An 18,524-nucleotide genomic window follows, 5' to 3' on the forward strand; every position below is an offset into this window, starting at 1 on the left:
CTAGAAGATATATGCCAAGAACAGAGGTAGATGATCTGTGTTCATCAACACAGTGTCTCATCTAGACATGAGTCCCATAAAGAATAGCAGATTGTAGTAAAAAGTATACCAGATGGAAGTGCAGAGATTTAGAGGAAAGAGCTTTCATATATTTTCAACCCTGTCACCCACTAGTTTTCATGAATCTGGGAAGAAATATACCTTATTGCTGATGATCATAGTCCCTGAAGTGGTAAAGAGAGTATAGTAAGATATGTTTTAAGGTCCTTATGGCACCCAAAATCACTGATTAACCCCAGAAGGCATTGTGTGGGACTGGAGATTACCAAGAGGAATCCTTCCCAATACTTTAAGACACATTAAGGTAATTCTGATTTTATGAAGACCATAAATATACAATCGAAAGGGAAATAAGAACAGAACCTATGAGTCAAGATATAAATGATTAATCTATGTGATTAAAATTAAATGTACAATAACTCATAATTAATGAGAACTGATAGAATTCAAGAAATTGAAACTCAAATATAAGTAATTATACACACCTTTCAAACTAAATGTGTATTTATAGCTGTATACTTAGGTTTCCAAATCAGTAAGAACATCTTAGAAATTCCTGAACTTCAATTAAATAACATCCTTTGTCTGTCTATTGAAATTGATTTTTCCAGGGATGCCTCTGTTCAGAAACTTGTGATATATTAGTTTGGGTCCCCATATCAGTCAACTCTATTCCTTGGATCAAGAACAGGGGTAAGATCTATAACAGTGATGAAAAGTTCACTTGCCTTGACACCAAGATAAGGGATGACAAGAAAACCTAGGTCTAGGAATTAAGAATATTGAACTCATGATCTGGAAATTGTAAGTTTTTCTTCACAAAAGACCTCTTTCATGATAAGGGCACAGCCCAATGATAAGTTAGGTATCACTGGTGTTTCTCCTCTTCAGCTTGATCCAGATGCCATTAGTTGGACGAAGGATCAGTTCTCCTGCCAGTCCAAGTTCTTCTCGTTTCTGGTTGCATTCTACCCAAAACTGCCTTAGGATACAGGAGAGGATGATCTTTTCTTCCATTATGGCAAACTTCTGACCTTCAAATTAATGTAATAATACTATCAATTTTTATGTTTGACTTATTTGTATGTATTTTACATCAGGTATAGTCCCTGTAATTCCCATCACCAGTTCACCTGTACCCCATCATCTTAGTCCCTTGTGCTCTTCCCGCCTTCGTTCTGTACCCTCTCCTTCCTCTTCCCATCAATTTAATTATAAATATAACTCACATCTCTTTTTGGAGGAGCTAATCTATTAATATTTTATACATTCTCATTAGCTCCTGGGATAATCACTAACTGAGAAACTTGTTAAAAGTGAAGATTCTTTAGCTCCCTTTGTGTTCCATCTGAACAGAGTGGGTAGAGCAGGGAATCTGTATTTATAGCACCCCGCACGAACCTAGGTAGGTCTCATCAAAGCATAAGGATCACTACGTTGGTTGGCTTTCTTGTCAAGCCTTTGGGGGTAATTATAGGACCACCAAACATAGTTCTGATTCACCTATTTAAATTTGGCTTCATTTTCCAAATGCCTGCATGTGGCAAATGCTCGAGACACCAAAGCAAAGTTGATAATGCACAGTTACTTAAATAGTTTAGCTGGCCAAATTGTAACCATTCTTTGTTTTGTATTGGCAACATTTATTTCTAAAAGCAACAAACATAAAAGTTATGTGAAATAAAACAAACCATGATTTTAAAGTTTTCTTTCCTATAAAGTATGCGCAACTTCACCGCAAAATACACATTTTCAGCTTCACCATGAAACTGATGATGCCTTCTTTTGAGGCCTGGGCTCCCTCCCCACCAAGTCATAAGTTGGTTTCTAACCTCCCACTCCATCTCAGAATGTTACTGCACCTGAGACAGGACCTTGATTGGGGAACTAAGCTAAAATGAATTCACACGCATGGGCCCTGTGCCAATTTGACATACAACCTTAGAAGAAGAGGACACAAAACAGACACAGAGAAAGATCATGTGGACCATGGGGAAGGTCACCATCTAGAGCCAGAAAGACAGTAGTCAGGGGCAGCCACCATGTCCAACTTCTAGCCCAAAGTAAGCAAGCACTCTTTGTTGTTCAAAACCCAGTTCAGAGCACCTTGATAAGGAAGCCCTAGGAGACCAATGCGCAGCAATGTCTTAAACAATAATGTATAGCAGAGGGAAAAGGACAGCAGATTTTTAAGAGCATTGCAAAGAAACATATCTGGCAAAGAAATTGCTGTGAGAAACCCTCTGCCCACGTCCTAAAAGGTTAAACCAACTGGGAGGATACAAACCTATACAGTTTCTGGGCCCAGCAGAGAAGGGCACGAATGCATACGGGTGGCGTCCCTGGGCATTCTCGGGGAAGAACCTTTCTGGCTTGAATTCCTCAGGGTCTGGGAAGTAGCGGGGGTCTCTGTGCAGTGCATAGGTAATGACAAGTGCTTGAGAACCTTTCACGATTCGGTAGCCCGCTGTTGAGAAGGAACGAACATGCCGTGAGGGAGCAAGACAGACACGTAAGCATCCTTCACCCTACTGTTCTGTTACGTAACACATACCAAATTCACAATCTTCATTAAGGTGTCTGGCAAATAGAGGCACAGAAGGGAAAAGGCGAAGGGTCTCCTTAATGACACATTCCAGATATTTAAGTTTCTTCAGGTCCTCTGAGGTAGCAGGACGCTCAGACTTTCCTGATTTATGGAAATACATGAGAAGACAATGAAAGAGATGGGCTGGGCTTGGGTGCTGGACTGTCAGAGTCCAAACATAGCTACAGATTAACTAGAATTTCTAATAGTCTGCATTAGCAAGATAAAGTGAGACAGTATGCTAAATAAAAGAAACCACACACATGGTCACGTGTTGTGAAGCAGTCAGAATACATAATTACGGAAGCTGAAGGAAAATTAGTGGTTTCCATGTGTTAAGGGAGAGGAGCTTGGGAAGTGGCTGATTAATGGCACAGGGTTTCCTTTTGAGGGTGCTGAAATGTTTGGAATGAGGTAGGGGTGGTGTCGCACAACATTGTGAGTGAACAAATATGACAGCATAGGGGTTTGAGGGATGGGGTCATAAGCCAAGGCCTGTAAGTGCGTGCGGGAGACAGAGGGCACAGGTAGGGGAGGGGGTCCCCGTGGGGTCTCTGCCATCGCAGCATCTTTAGAGCAGGACCCTCTGCACATCCCGCTGAGGAGAACAGCGCTGACTCAGCGGCCTCCGACCGACTGTGCCGAGGAAGGGCCCGCCATACCAAACACTGCCTCCAGCTCCTTGTGCACTTCTCTCTGGACTTCTGGGTAAGAGCCCAGCAGATACAAGGACCAGTTTATTGCGGCTGCAGTTGTATCATGGCCCTACAAATGGAAGGAAAATAGTTTAAGGGCTATCCTGAGAAGATTAGCAAATAACTCCATTTTGAAGTGTTTCTGGGTTTGACAACTGCATTGTGACTGCAGAATGTAGGAGACTAATTCTGTGTAGTATGTCATCTCAGCGAGAAATAAAATAATTCCTTCAAACTGGAGGTGCACACTTAGAGAGACAGTTCAGTTCTGCCTAGAGTTGCATATTTGGCAAAAGGAATGGGAATGACCAGGCTATCAGGAGACACTGGAGGAAAGTAGGTGTCCTCAAATTTTAAGGGGAAGAAAGGTGGCCTTTCTAGGCTAGCTTGCCAGAGCCATCCTTGGCATTACCACATGCTGCTTTTTGTTCTTATTATTCCTTTCTGTTTTTTTTTAATTTTATAATAGTTTATTTTTACATATTTTTGTGCATTTTTCCATCTTGGTTGCAATCCCCTTGGATTTCCCATCACCAAATCACCCAACTCATGCTGCTTTTTATGTCTATATCTGAACCTCTGTTTCCCAATTCACCTATTGAGAAATTCATTCTTTGTAATATTTAATGTAGCTAACATCATCTTTGTAAGTAAGTACTATGTTTTTTTCTTGTTTTTTACTTAGAAGACCAGAAATCCCTCTAGAATCACAAACTGATGAAATTCTCCTTTGTGGGATGATTACCTCTGAGCAGGGACAGCTCATAGCAGTAGCTAAGCCCTCATTTGCAAGCACTTCAAATCAGGAGGCAGTGAGGGAATCATGGGTTTCAGCAATCAAAAGGCAGCAGGAAGCAGTATAGGGAACAGAGAGCAATTCCTAGCTGTTCTTCTACTTATGAATGCCTGGCAGATCTGAAGTTTTCCTGAGAAAACACAATATGCCCACTGTTGTCTCCATCCTAGTCAAAATCCTTTTCTGAAGAAGGAAGTCGATCTGGTCTATAAACAGATGCTCCAATGTTATACTTTCTAATTAGAATATTATAACAATTCCTCTGTTATACTACTACATTTTTATTAATTTTTAAAATGATATTGAAGCTTTTATAGTTGGAATTTGTTAATGATGCCTAGAAATAACATAGTAGGCAATACCTCGAACATGAAGGTGTCAACTTCTTCTCGAATATCCTCGTGACTTAGCTTGTTCCCTTGATCATCAGTTACATTTAAAAGCAAGTCAAGAAAAGCCCTGCGCTTATTTTTAGAGGAGGTGGCTGAGCCCTTGGGGTCACTTGGATTTTCTTCTTCTCTCCTCATTTCTCTGGCCCGCTCATTGATGACCTGTGTGATGTAAACAGTTACATGCTTTGTTTCGAAATGGATGCAACCCAGTAATACAGCTTCCTATCAAAACACGCTCGTTCCTTTATTTTTAGAAGCCTTTCATTTCTCTTTCAACAATAACTTATTCTTGTGAAAATATATGATTGTGTTAATGTGGTAGAGCAATTTTCAGTAAGATTTTGCTAACAAATTTATTGTCAGGAAAAACATCACAATTTTCAAGTGTTGCAGTCTTTCCAATAAGAGAATGGATTAGTAGTTTACGAGCTAGAACCCACAAGATTTGAGGCTAGTAAAAGTTTAGGTCATGGTGGGGAGAATGTACTCTACTCATGCTAGGTCGCTGTAATCACATGGTGTGCTGCAGCTGAGAGCCGATGTCACTTAGTCTTCCACCCTGCTGTGGCTGCCTTGTTGCCTTCCTCCTCAGATGCCGGCACCTTTCAGGTCTCTGCTCATTTCACACCCTCACAAAGACCTTCCCTATCACTGCTATGATAGTTCCTAATACTCCCTCTTCCTCAGACTGCTTTCTGTTTTTCCTTTTCACATATACTTAACATTATATTGTGCTCACTGTTTGTTTGTTTATTCTGATCAGCAAAATTGGTTTATTGTAGAAATTTGGCAAGGTTCCTATGGGTGACCCCTGCTGGAACTGTGGTGGGGGCCTGTCTCAGGCCAGACAGGCAGTGTAGGAGCAGGTGACAGGAGCATGTCTAGACTTGGGAACCCAGAGCTGGGCGATGACCTGGGGGCCACCTGCCAAAGATGACTGTGCATTGGGCTGCACATTCAAGGACTTCCCATGCCATTCTCCATTAACCTGCAGACCCTCCCGAGCCACCGAATCCCAAAGAGAGATGCCCATGACTCAACTACTAACAAATCTCTCCTTTCCAAAGGCCCCGGGGGGCATCAGCCAGGACCCCAACATTGCTTTCCCTTTGTGAGCTTCTCCCCATTCTTTTTTAAAAAATAGTTTACATTTATTTTCTTACATTAGTGTTAATTTGGGGACAGTATACTTGTCTCCTCCTCTCAGGCACAGTCTGCATAGTTCTCCCGCCATCATGACATCTGTGACCCATCACCCCAGTCCTTGTGCTCTTCCCTCTCCTGTTTTCACCCCCTCCCTTTTCCCTCCCTCGCTGTATGCCTCAGATCTAAGGTCAGCTTGCTAGTTTCAAATTTTCTGTTTTGTTTCTCTAAATGCCACATATTTTTATCTTTTTCCTTCTGACTTCTTTCACTTAGCATAATCCCTTCCAGCTTCATGTTGCTACCAATGGAAAGCTGTGTGGAGCCCCCTCTAAAACCCTAAAAAAAGATCTACCATGTGACCCAGAAATTTCTGGAATCTACCTAAAAACACTAATTGACAAGGAAATCTGCACTCCTGTGTTAACTGTAGCACTGTTTACAGTAGCCAAGGTATAAGTATTACTCAGTGAGACACACACTCCATGGTCCACACTGGGTGCTTTAACAGAACATAAAAATCAGGGACTTAGCATTCTGGAAATGGTAACAATGATGGTTGTACAAGATAATGAATACACTTGATGCTACCAAATTGTAGATTTTAAATGGCTACCATGTTAGATTTTGTAAATTTTGCTTCAAGAAAAAAATGAGAACTTACATTGTTAGTAAAATCATGCAGTATCTTTAGACTCCTTTTGTGCTCCCTTCCTTCTTTAACCAAAAAGAACAAAGCGTCCAGCCACAGCCACGGCATCTTCATTCTCCGATGTATCGCATCACTCATCCTACAGACAGGATGAAAGCATCTCAGTGACACATCCCCCGTGCATTTCTTGAGCACCCACTTGGTGCCTGGTCTCAGTGAGGGTAAGCAAGGGAATGATAACGATTTGTCTTAGAACATACTCAGGACCCATGACTCATGCTCAGGGAGCTAGGTATGGACTGCTATTACACATTCAGTGAAGCTAGGAAGGACACCAGCTTTAGAGGAACGAAGAATCTGTTCTAAAACCTCCTGACTAGGTGGTTGTTTCTGTTTCTCCAGGAGAGTTCCAACTTCCCTGTGATAAAAATCATCCCCAAGAGGTGGTCTGCCCCCTGTCAGTGTGTCCTTACTGATACCTCATAGATAACTCCTTAACTCCTCAGATGTGACACAAAAAAACTGCCTAGGCTCATGTACAGAAAATTCCTCTTTGAGTGCCCATCTGTGACACTGAGTGCTGAGCAAATCCCTCTTCATTTCCAGGGCTGGGCAGAAATGTCTCTTTGTTATTGATCTCATCTTTTATGTCCAGTTTAGATACCAATTCTCAAAATGCCTTTCTGGCCACCCAAAGCATAGGCCTTATTATTTGATATAAATGTCAAACTGAAGAGATCAAATTGGATATTTCTTTCTAAGCATTGACTATAAAAGCTGTTCATATTTATTTGTTTCAATCCCTGTCTGCTGTGTGCCACGATAAAACTAGTTAGTACTTTATACACTAAAGGAATAATAGGTGCTCAATAATTATTTATCCAAGTGATAAATATGCAGTGGACTTAGACAGGATACATCTAGTTAAATCCTGCCCCACCTCTTCATAGTTGAATAATAAGAAGCAATTAAGAACAGTGATTATATAGATTGAAAAATAATATATGCTGAAAATATGAAAAAGGAGAATGAAGAGCAAATAAAAACACAATAAGAGAAGAATGCAAACAAAACAATAATGACCTCAGCAAATATTTTGGTAGGATATCTTCTCGATTTTTCTCTAAATAATTTTTACCTACAGTAATCATACCACAAATATTGTTTACATCTATCTTTTTTACTCATTATCATAAGGTGATAGCTCAAGATATCAGCCATTCCTCTATTGTTGAAATCCCTGCTTAACTGAACTAATTTTTCCTCTAGTGTTTGTTATAAAACTTTGAGAAAAGATACAACACAAAAAGAAATTCTCAGTAGTAACTTTTTAATCCCAAACCACATATAATTTTAAAAACAAACAAAAGGCTTCCATTTACCTGTAAACTGTACGTACATACTCGGAATCATCATTGCTTTGGGCACCAATATTCTTCCCCATAGCAGTTTCTGTAAAATACGGTGAGAAACAAACATTCAATCCCTGCACGTTTCTTGTGTTTCTTCTCCAGAGGCAGATGCTTGACCCAAAAAAGACATAAGTCAGTTTGGTTCTTATGGACTGTGGCAGGCCCCTCCCCCCACGCCCCTGCCCCTGCTGCCCCTGCTCCTGCTCTCTCTTCCCTGCTCCCCCGGCAGGTGGGCTCTGTGCCCTTCTGCCCTCAGCCCTGGGCATGGCTGCAGTCTCCGGCATAGACTCAGCAGTTAGGACCACGCTGCAGAATCCAGTGTCTTCTCCACCCCTCCCGCCTGTCCCTGAACTGTAGGCTTTTTCCACTTGTCACATTGTCTTTACACTAGCGAGACTCACCACAGATGATATCTAAGGCACACAGCGTGATGTAAGGGAAGCAGTTAAACGCTTCCTGGTTCACATGTCTCTCAAGCTTATTAACCAATATATTTGCTTGTTCGTTCATGACATCTAAGAAGTTCTCCAGAATTGTAAAATGGAAAGTGGGGGTTAACATTTTTCTGCGAGCACGCCATTTGTTCCCAGTACTAGAAAACAATGCACAGTGACAAATAAAAGAGAAGCATCATCTGAAGCAAATCAAGTAAATATAGAGTGATGTCAGCAAAAACCTCTTAAAATAGCTTAATTTGCATTTTTTAAAATGTTTTAATCCAAAATACAAGGAGTCATCTGTAGTTACAGAATGTAGATATTATGGATAATGTTTTTTATTACTGGCTCATGAAAGAACATGAAAATTAATTTTTACAAATCTCTGAGCCCCGAGTTTCTAAAAATAAAATTGTTTTCCTCAGATATCAATATCTTAGTGCTGAGATGATACCCATGTTCCCTGATTCTGTGTTGCTCCCCATTATCTTTAGTTCTCTGAAGTCGCCACGACGGCCCTGCCTTTGCTCAGTATGCTCACACAGGGTGTGGGGTCCCAACCTGGTGTGAGCTCAAGGGTTGGGGGTTCTGACTCAGTCTTCTCTGAGGCTGACCGCCTTGTTATTAGCTTTTCTAGACTTCCTGCTACAAACTTTCCTTTGCTTCACTCCATTCACCCACCAGGACCTCCCAATTCTTTTTGCACACAGGTTATTGTCATTACTGAAGATGTTGGCTGGAAATCACCTTACACCTGGACTCCAAAGGCCTATTAGCCTGACCTTGCTTTCCAGCCTCTCTCCTACTTTCTGACAGCACAGCCTTGCTACAGAACAACCTGTGCCAGTTTATGATATATTGAATTAACCTACAAAGCAGCTTTACAAATTGACATTGACATACCTTGTAAGAAGTCCTAGGCCAAGCCAAGGTTCTAAAAATTTGTACATATAGGACTTGTCAATTTGCCTTGAATTAGTTAAAATTACCTTAGAAAGAGAGAACAATTATCAAAACAATATCAATGATAAGAATACTCGTTAGAACTCAGTGACTTCCTTAAGCAACTGTTGCTTCTTAAAGCAACTGAAAAATAGTTATTTCTCTGTGATTTACTTTTATTCTTATACTTAAAAGGAATTCAGTTAAAAGTCTGAAATATAACCATGATTCAGTCTTGGAGGCCAAATAGAATTGAGAGAAGGGAAGATGGCCACGAAAATGCCCTTCCATGAATTAGAAACCAAGTGGAATCATTTATCAAAGGTGAGGATAACTGGGGAATAGAGAAGCTTAATCCAGGGAGGAATCCTCAAGGGAGACGAGACTCACAAAGTCATGTATCCTTGGAAGCATTCAAGCTTCCCTGGTCTGAAAGCAGATATGAAGCTCAAGATTAAAGCTCAAGTTGGAGGTAGACTTTTGAGTGTCTCTGGCAGACCCACTCTTGTAGACAGGTAACATGGAAGCCAAGGTATGATTTGGTACCTGGTCTCAAAGTGAAGAAGAGCATTCTGTGGATGAGCATTGACATCGGAACACAAAATGCTGCCCAGGTTTCTTGCTGAGCTCCCTCTCTGGGCAGAACACTGCCCACTGAGCCCTACCTAACCTATGTACCAGAGGCCGATAACTGAAATCTTTGTCTGGTGCCCCACTAATGACTCTGAACCAGGGTCCACATGTGGTACAAAAGAAATGCCAACATATTCACCACAGTGAGAAAGACGACCCAGCACTGTTCCCTAGAAACTTTCAGTTTTGTTTTTGTTCCATGATGAGAAACCGTTTGTCCATGTTCACTTCCTTTTTTCAGCAACCACAGATAATTTCTTCAGTATCATCATAATAAGCAAAATATATATTATTTTTAAGGGTATAGGTTAATAGTATAGTAGTCAATAGTATAGGTTAATAGTACCTGTCCTACCAGTAGCATATCTGCATTCCTATTTAGAAAAGCTAATTTAGGGTGGCACATTCCCAGAGATATACCATGAGACTCTGAGCCCTTGGAGAGATAGTCACATTTTATCAGCCTTATATTTTTATTTCTTTATTTTGAGATTTATTAGAAAGGGAAAGAAGAATAAAGGAAACAGTGGGAAGAAAAATTTGCCAGTCTTAGAGTTTTATAATCTTAAAACAGTGCCTAGCAGGGCCCTCCCTGGTGGCACAGTGGGTTAAAGCACAGCACTAAGAAGTTAAAGCCACTTCAGCATGAGCTCAATCCCCACCCACATGGCACAGCATACCTCTCCTGACCCGTCCACTGCTCCCCTCAGCAGTGTACTTCGTCGATCTGCCTGTTTTGCTCCCCACTCTGTCTCTGGTGAAGGCGCTCACCACCCCCTCACCTCTGGCCTGTACCCTAGTTCCGCATGAATAAATACATAAATTTTTAAGAAAAAAAAAACAAAAACAGTGCTGGCAGATACCATGTGCTCACCTTCTGGAATAACCCTGCAAACTTTTCAAAAAGGAGAACAGAAAAGGGGTCAAATCCACACAGATCTCTAGAACAAGTGACTGCAGGATTTTTTTTTTTTTAAAGATTTCTTTATTTGTGCATACAGAACTGGGGTACAGGCCAGAGGCTCAGGGGTGGTGAGAGGCTTCACCAGAGACAGAGCGGGGAACAGAACAGGCAGATTGACGAAGTACACTGCTGAGGGGAGCAGAGGGTGGGTCAGGAGAGGTCTGCCACGCCATGTGGTCACCTTCAGGGCAGGCGGGAATCGAACTCATGCGGAAGTGGCTTTAGATTCTCAGTGCTGTGCTTTAACCCGCTGCGCCACCAGGGAGGGCCGACTCTGCAGGATTTAGAGGATCTAGAGTGTATTATATTCGCCCACAGAACCTAACATACTTCATGGAATACTCAGGGTACTGAAGTCAATTCAATACACTACAATACACATTTATCCCGAGGAGACGCTCATGTCATCAAATAAGCAGTGGATTGCTGATCACCTCCACCACATACCTCCACATTCTCTGCATTATAGAGGACAACCACAGGTACAGGCCCAAGCCAGAGTTTCAGCAGCGGTACGTGTCGGAGCTCTTCAGTGTAAGAAATTAGCTGTTGAAAAAATTCTGTGAGAAGATATGTAATATTAAATTCGATGAAGACATTTTGTAGTAAGTTCCTTATTGTGCAGTTTGAGTTTTTGTTGCTTAAAAAAAAAAAATCGGGGCACAGTAGAGCCCTCCTGACTCACCCGCTGTTCCCCTCAGAAGTGTGTTTCAGTCCATCTGCCTGTTCTGCTCCCCACTCTGTCTCTGGTGAATTCTCTTCTAATTCATTGTTGTATGTAGGACCACACAGACATTTGCACATTGATTTTGTAGGCTGCACGTTACTGTATTGATTTATTGTTTCTAATAGCTTTCTAGTGGGGTCGGTCTTTAGGTTTCTCCATGTATGTTACTATATCATCTGCAAATAGTGACAGCTTCACTTTTTCTTGTCCAATGTGCCTTACTTCTATTCCTTTTTCTTGCCTAATTGCTCTAGAAATGACTCTCAATACTATGGTGAGTACAATTGGTAGAGTGGATCTCCTTCTCATTTGCCTGATCTCAGTGGGAAAGCTTTCAGCTTTCCACCACTGAGTATGATATTAGCTGTGGGTTTGTCACACTGGTCTTTACTATGTTGAGGTATGTTTTTCTAACCCCATTTTATTGTGTTTTCATTATAAATGGATGTTGTATCTTACCAAAAGCTTTCTCAGCAAGTATTACTAAGAGTGTGGAAGAAAAGTAACCCTTGTACATTGTTGATGGAATGTTAGCTAGTACAATCTTTCTAGAAAATAATACGGAGGCTTCTCAATATATTAACAATAGATGTGTTATCTGACCCAGAAATCCTCTCCTAGGTAACTAATAATATGGAGGTTTCTCAATATATTAACAATAGATGTGCTATCTGATCCAGAAATCCTCTCCTAGGTAACTACCTGTAGAATGCAAAAAACATTCAAAGGAATTTATATACAGCTATGTACATTGTAACACTATTTACAATAGCCAAGTTATGGAAATACCTAAATGCCCAATGACAGATGAGTGTCTACAGAATATATACTATATAAACACAATGGATTACTACCCAAATATTTAAAAAAAAAAACAAAAAGCAACGATGAAATCTGACCATTTGGGACAATAATGGATGGAGCTAGAGGGGATTATAAGTGAAAATAAGGCAGAGGACAAAAGAAAAATCTGGATAATTTCATTCATATGTAGGCTACTGAGAAACAAAGCAAAGGAACACATAAAAACAAAACCTTGAGGGTCCTTTCTGGTGGCACAATGGGTTAGAACTTAGCACTGGAAGCCAGCTGCAGCTGGTCTGGTGCAAGTTCAATCTCCCGCCCAGGAAGTGACCCACATGGCGCGGCAGACCTCTCCTGACCCACCCGCTGCTCCCCTCAGCAGTGTACTTCGTAGATCTGCCTACTCTGCTCCCCACTCTGTCTCTGGTGAATTCTCTCACCGCCCCTGCACCTCTAGCCTGTACCCCAGTTCTGTATGGATAAGTAAATAAATTTTTAAAAGAAAAAAAAGGTGGGAATTAAAATAAAAATGAAAAAAAAAAACTTGAAATCTCACTGCAGAACTGAGGCAGGGGTGGGGGTAGAGTAGGGACTGTATGAAAGACAGGAGCAAAACAGGTATTGGGCCCAATAGACTAAGGTTAAAGCTTTCATGGGTAGTGTGTGTGGTATAAGAACACACATTTGTAGAAATGTGAAACTATGACCAAAAAATACAGTGTGATAAACCAATGCTACCTCAGTAAACTGATTTAAAAAGTTGAAAAAATATGAAGATAGGATTAACATAAAATATGATTTCAAAGTAGTCACAATACATAGAATATGTGACACTACAATGTCAGACAATGAGCTTGAAGCACATTAATTCTGTGACAAGCTAAGTCAGACCCCAAAATGATTTTTCTCAATGTAAAATGGGTTAAAACATATTAATAGCAGCTGCCATAAAAAGTTTTTGTGAGAATTAACTAAGCTAAGGCTTATCAAATATTTATCATGATGATTAATGGCACATTACATAAGCACAACAAATAAGCTATTAATTTTCAGTATTCTCTATAAAAGAGAGCTTTGGTTTCCTGGGGTTAGTTTTAGAATTGTCTATTTCTGTGGAAAACGTCATTGAAATCTGAAATTCTGAGGTGCTACAGATTCTTACTGATAACATGGGAACTGCCATGGAATTTTATAGTCAGAAAAAGGGACGTGGAAAAGAGATTATTAATCAAACAATAAAAACAGCAGAGTGGAGAGATGGAGATCTGAAAATTCAAGATAAGAAATCACGGGCTAAGAGGGATCACACTGGGAGATGAGGCTGGAGTGCTGGAGTGTCACGGGATTCAATTTTCTCTAGGCTCTTGGAGTAACTAAATATTTCTGGTGAGGATAAACAGCACAGGAGTTGATTTTAGGATCATAAAACTAATGTGTGTGAGACCTGGGAGGTATAGACCATCAGAAGATTCTAGGGTGGAAAAGGGCGAGATCTGATGCGCCTGGGCTCAGGACCCTGAGCCTGCTTCACGACTGCCCTCATACGGGGCATGGGGATCTGGGGACCATCGTCCCCACAACAGCATGCAAGGGCTGTGAGAGACTGGGGTGCCAGCACTCTGCGGGCTGATCCCCAGGAGTTCCCAGCTGGGAAATGCAGCAGCATTGGGAGAAGTCATTCAGGGACAAAAGTGTCCATCAAGGAGCTGCCCACTGGTGAACGCCACCTGCTTGCTAGAAACACACCACAGTACCCAGTGACTGAAGGATGAGGACTCAGGCCCGGGCCTCAGCAGAGAGCTAGCAAAGGTTAGACAGGTTGTCTTAATGCTCCTCAAACAAGGTGAGGACAAAGGGGGATTGAGTCCAGTGGGGAACGGGGTCCTCACTACACAGCTCGAAAGGCCAGGTAGGGAGGGGAGGGCAGGGCAGGCCTCATAGGCGTGTGGGTACCAGGACTCTTACTGAGCAAAGCAATGCCCACATGACACATCTGGACATACCCCGACCCCACTTTGAGGCTACTGAGATGCACTTGCGATTTCATCAGAGCCGTTGCACATGGGAATTTGGGCACCAGGGACAAAAGTGCATGGCATACAAAAACAAACTGTTAAACATTTCCAGAGTGTCTTCAGTGCCAATGTCTTTGAGCGCACAGACGACCCCTGCTCTCATTATCCCTCACTTCAACCCCCTTGGGCCCAAAGTCCAGTGAGAAAGGGGCTAACTAGGTAGCAATGAGTTTTCAATAAAGTTTTTGCAATTTTGCCACCAATACCAAGTAAATAGCCTAGAAAACTAACATTCATTATGTCATGTTTGTTTGCTGTCACAGGTTATTATAGGCCAGGTCTTGCGCTAAGGATATTAGATGCATGACAGCTGCCTCATGACAGATAGATGGAAGGCATTATTCTTACTGACATTGCTCAGTATCTCCGTGAATTAAATAATTTGCCCAGTCCCACAGCTAGAAAAATGGTAGAAACTGGTTGCCAGACTCCAGCATGATCCATGTTAGTATTAGGCAATACTGCTTCAAGGAGTCTTCTAGTCAAAAGAGATGTCAAAATTGCTATGACAGTCGCCAGGGTAAATCATCAGTGTCAAAATATAGTTTTGTGCTTGTGTACTGTCTGCCTTGGTCTGGTCTGGCAGAGGATACCCGGTGTCTGATGCTGTGGGTTGAGGGTATCAAAGCAGGGAGCAGCTTGGGAAGGCAAGTGTTAACACAATAAGCCAGACAGTGGAGAGATTAGAGTTTAAGGGACCAATGAGAAGCCAACTGCAATACTCCAGTTGGGGTGATACAATGTGAACCATCTTCACAAAGTGAAAGGCTATGCCCTTGGTATGAGGTATAATGACTATGAACTGAGAAATATTTAGAACATTCTGCTAGCCATAACTTTGCCGAGTTTCATACTGAATACAACGCAGGTCTCAGTAAATGTTGACTAACAAGTAACTTATTCTTACTAAATTCTCAACAATGATCTGGAAACTTCATACCTTCAATTTAATCCTAAAACAACTATAGTTTACAAGTTTATAAAATCTCTGATTTAGAGAGTCTTAAGTAACTTCTCAAAAACTTTCCAAGCCTAGAAACTTATCAAAGGTTTTCCTGATGCAAAAATCCATTAGTTGCTGATGGATTTTGTATAAGACAGTATATCGTTCTCTTCACTCAAAAAATAATTCCAAAGAGAATGACTTTACTCAAGCCCACTCACAATTTGTTCTGAAGTAGGTGTTATCCACCAGAGATTCAGTTCTTAGAAAAATGTCCCCAGAGAATAGGATGAGATTTAAATATATTGCTTCCTGTTGGGGAGCTGTGTTTCTACACTTTAAAGCTTTAGGGTGGAAGGGGAGGTTAGTCCTGCTTTTATTATGAACCAAGATGGTTTTAAAAGTGATAGTCACATTTTTTTTATTTTATAATTTTTTTTTACATTAGTCTTCATTTTGTACATTTTTGATAGTCACATTTCTAATGTCTTATGGGATCACCGGCAACATGAGTCACACTGATGTTGGGTTGGTTAAGCTGAATTTTTCTGCCAGAAAACATGTTCAATATTTAGGTAATTCTGATGAGGTCTTACCATGTTAGTATGAAAATGAAAAACTGCATTCTATTGATTTGGGGACACAGAATGGAAGAAATAATCACTCCCGCTTTGAAGTGAATGATCAGCCTGTTAAACTACTCTTTATTAATCTGAGGGCAAATTGGGATCTTGCTCTTGGCTCTTTCGGCAGTAGTCATTTGGGGATGTCAGCTCTGAGTGTGTCAGCCCAAACACTCATTCAATGAAGAGCCAAGGTTTAACTCACCTTCCTTGAGTGATTGCAGATAACCTAGTGCTACTGGGAGCTTTCTAGCTGCAAGTCACATTTCCAGCAACAACAAATAACATAAATCTAATTCAAGATGAATCGAATAAACAGCAACAGAGACCCACAGCAGTCTGGTAAACGGGGCTACTAAAATTTGCTGGTTCATTTTGCCACAAGTCCCTGCCATTGTAACTTATTGTAAATTCCCTGAAAGGATTAAAATAGGAAGGGCAAGAAGAAATGTAAGTTGTGGTCAAGTCACACGATGTACTTGTGTATTTGTGTGGGTGTTTGTTGGAGGGGACCTTCCAGGGCTCAAATGAATCTTTAAACTGGGAGGCAGGTGGGCAGTGCTAAGTTTTAAGCTGTTGCCCTGGGACCTGGGAAGTTTCTATCCTGGAAGCTTTAACAGCCACGATAGGAAGAAAACACAGAGTTTTGGGGATAGGACATCTACAAGGTGGTGAAGAAAGAAGCCAAAACAGGAGTTTGAAAGCACCGAGTCTATACTACACTGGAGGAAGAAGTTGTTACAGAGGGCAGGGGCGCATTCCGCAGGTGTCAAAGGGGCTGGAAAGACTCAGGAGTCCATTCTTGGCATGTAACAGACTGACTCTGGCAGCAGCCCGCACTCAACTATAGTGATCGGGACCCCGGCTCAGGCTGCGGGAGGAGCCTGGTGGTCACAGGCTTCCTGCGAGGCGGGGTCCGGCCGCGCACCCCCTCGGGCAGGACAGAGCCGCTGGAGTGAGCTCCTCACCTCTCGCGTCGGGTTTCATCATCAGCGCGTGGCCCACCACGGGGAAGGCGCCCTCGATCGCGGGGACAGCCCTGAGCTGCAGCCATTTCCGCGCGTAGCTTGCCACCATCTGCAGGAAGTGCAGGATCAGGGTGGCGCCCGCCAGCGAGACGGCGCTCAGCGCGCTCCAGAGCAGCAGCTTCTGCCCGACGGGCAAGAGCCACAGCTCCATCATCGCTGCCGCGGCCACGGTGCTCCGGGCTTAGGACTGTGAGGATGGCAGGGCGGGCTCTCCGGAGAGGCCGGCGCGGGTCCAGCCCGCGGGTTCAAAGGCGCCGGTCCGGGGCGGAGTTCCCCGGCGGGCAGGGGATGCGGGTGCTTGTGGGAGTGGAAAGAGGAGGCGCCAGCCCCGCTCACTTCGACCTTCCACGGCCAGGCCACCCTGAGGTGGGACTCTGGTACCCGGACTTCTCGCTGCACAGGCCGCTCTGGCCCTGGCGCGTAAGTTGGAGACAAAACGCCCGGGCAGTTAGTTCTTGCTGTGCACCCAAAGCGAAGCCTCCGTACGTAGGCAACGGGCCTCTTTGTTTGGTTCAAGCAAAAACGAAAGCCCGGAAAGCAGCTTCAGCGTTCAATAGAGACTGAGGAGTGTAAACAGACGCTTAAGTATTTAGTAGAATGGAGACAAGGGAGGTGAATTCGAGGTACAGAGAGAAGAGTTCAGGGATTCGTGGGCTGAGCGGTGACAGGACCGTGCTTCTGAACACTGGGGAGTGGCTGGGAGGGGGGCGGGCGGGGGAGAGAGCTCCTTCAGTTCTACAAGGTAAACAAGCATCTGTTTGAAATTCATCTTTGCAACTTATCGCTCCCTGCTGGTCCCCGGCCCCTGGCTTCTCTGCTCCTACGCAGTCCTGTCACCTGCCGGTACTCGCGCCCGCCCGAGGCTGAGTCCTGACCTCTGCAGCGGACATCACGGAGCTGCTGCCTGCTGTGGTGCCGGTTCGCAGGCAGGGATTTCAGGTTGCCTCAGAGACGGAGCGGGCCCTGGAGGGCTGACCTTGGATGATCATGCCCCAGTATTTTCCACACCGTCTTCTGGACCAGGAAAAGCCAGAACCTAAGAGAACACGGTAGGGACAGGTGTTAGAGGATGAATTCAGGGGAGGAAAACTTTACTGAGAAAGGGGACTTAGAGGAGACAATACTTAATGGGGGAACTCTCAAAAGGAACAAGACAAACCCGGGGCCTGTCCAAGGAGAAGGGGAGGACAATGGGAAGGATGCCCCAGTTCTGCCCAGGGCTGTGTTCACTCTCTTCCACTCCAGGTGGAAGAGTTGGTCCCAACGCTGAGTTGGTTCCCTTGTCTAAACTGATTCTTCTTACAAAGTGGGTGGGTTAGGGGTGTCCCTTTGATAGGAGCGGATGCCTAAGCTATGGGAGCATGTCAGGAAGATGACATAGTGAGAGGTGACCTGGATTTTTGCTTGGCTTAATTAGGATCGTTTTACTTGCAGCTAATGTGTGGGCTTCCCACAGCCACCTGCAGGGGCTTTTTGATGATGAGAAAAACATGTCTAAGGTTTTACTCCAACTGAATTTTTTTAAGATCATCTATAATTACTGGCATGAAAAGATAGTTTAAAATAGTAAGTGAAGAAAAATAAACAACTTGCAGGACTAAATATGTAATG

General features: G+C 42.9%; 1 protein-coding gene and 1 long non-coding RNA gene across 2 annotated transcripts in view; one reads left to right on the forward strand and one right to left on the reverse strand.

Annotated features, from left to right (window-relative positions):
• Window positions 1–512: 512 nt before the first annotated feature.
• LOC101632123 (cytochrome P450 4V2) lies at window positions 513–17,171 on the reverse strand. The gene is made up of 11 exons (XM_004682357.2): window positions 16,854–17,171; window positions 11,161–11,273; window positions 9,078–9,163; window positions 8,139–8,329; window positions 7,708–7,777; window positions 6,338–6,464; window positions 4,501–4,689; window positions 3,310–3,412; window positions 2,615–2,749; window positions 2,348–2,527; window positions 513–1,094 (listed from the first exon to the last, which is right to left on the reverse strand). Exons 1-11 carry the CDS (start codon window positions 17,065–17,067, stop codon window positions 922–924), a joined length of 1,581 nt encoding a protein of 526 aa, XP_004682414.1. The 5' UTR covers window positions 17,068–17,171; the 3' UTR covers window positions 513–921.
• A 17-nt stretch (window positions 17,172–17,188) lies between these two features.
• Window positions 17,189–18,524, forward strand: part of LOC105853625 — a 24,294-nt gene continuing 22,958 nt past the window's right edge. The window contains exons 1-2 of the long non-coding RNA XR_001145449.1: window positions 17,189–17,333; window positions 17,742–17,962. This is a non-coding gene — a long non-coding RNA (uncharacterized LOC105853625). The remainder of the gene's footprint in view (window positions 17,334–17,741; window positions 17,963–18,524) is intronic.

Source organism: Condylura cristata, unplaced genomic scaffold (assembly GCF_000260355.1).
Source record: "Condylura cristata isolate star-nosed mole 26May11 unplaced genomic scaffold, ConCri1.0 scaffold00014, whole genome shotgun sequence".
Taxonomy (NCBI): Eukaryota; Metazoa; Chordata; class Mammalia; order Eulipotyphla; family Talpidae; genus Condylura; species Condylura cristata.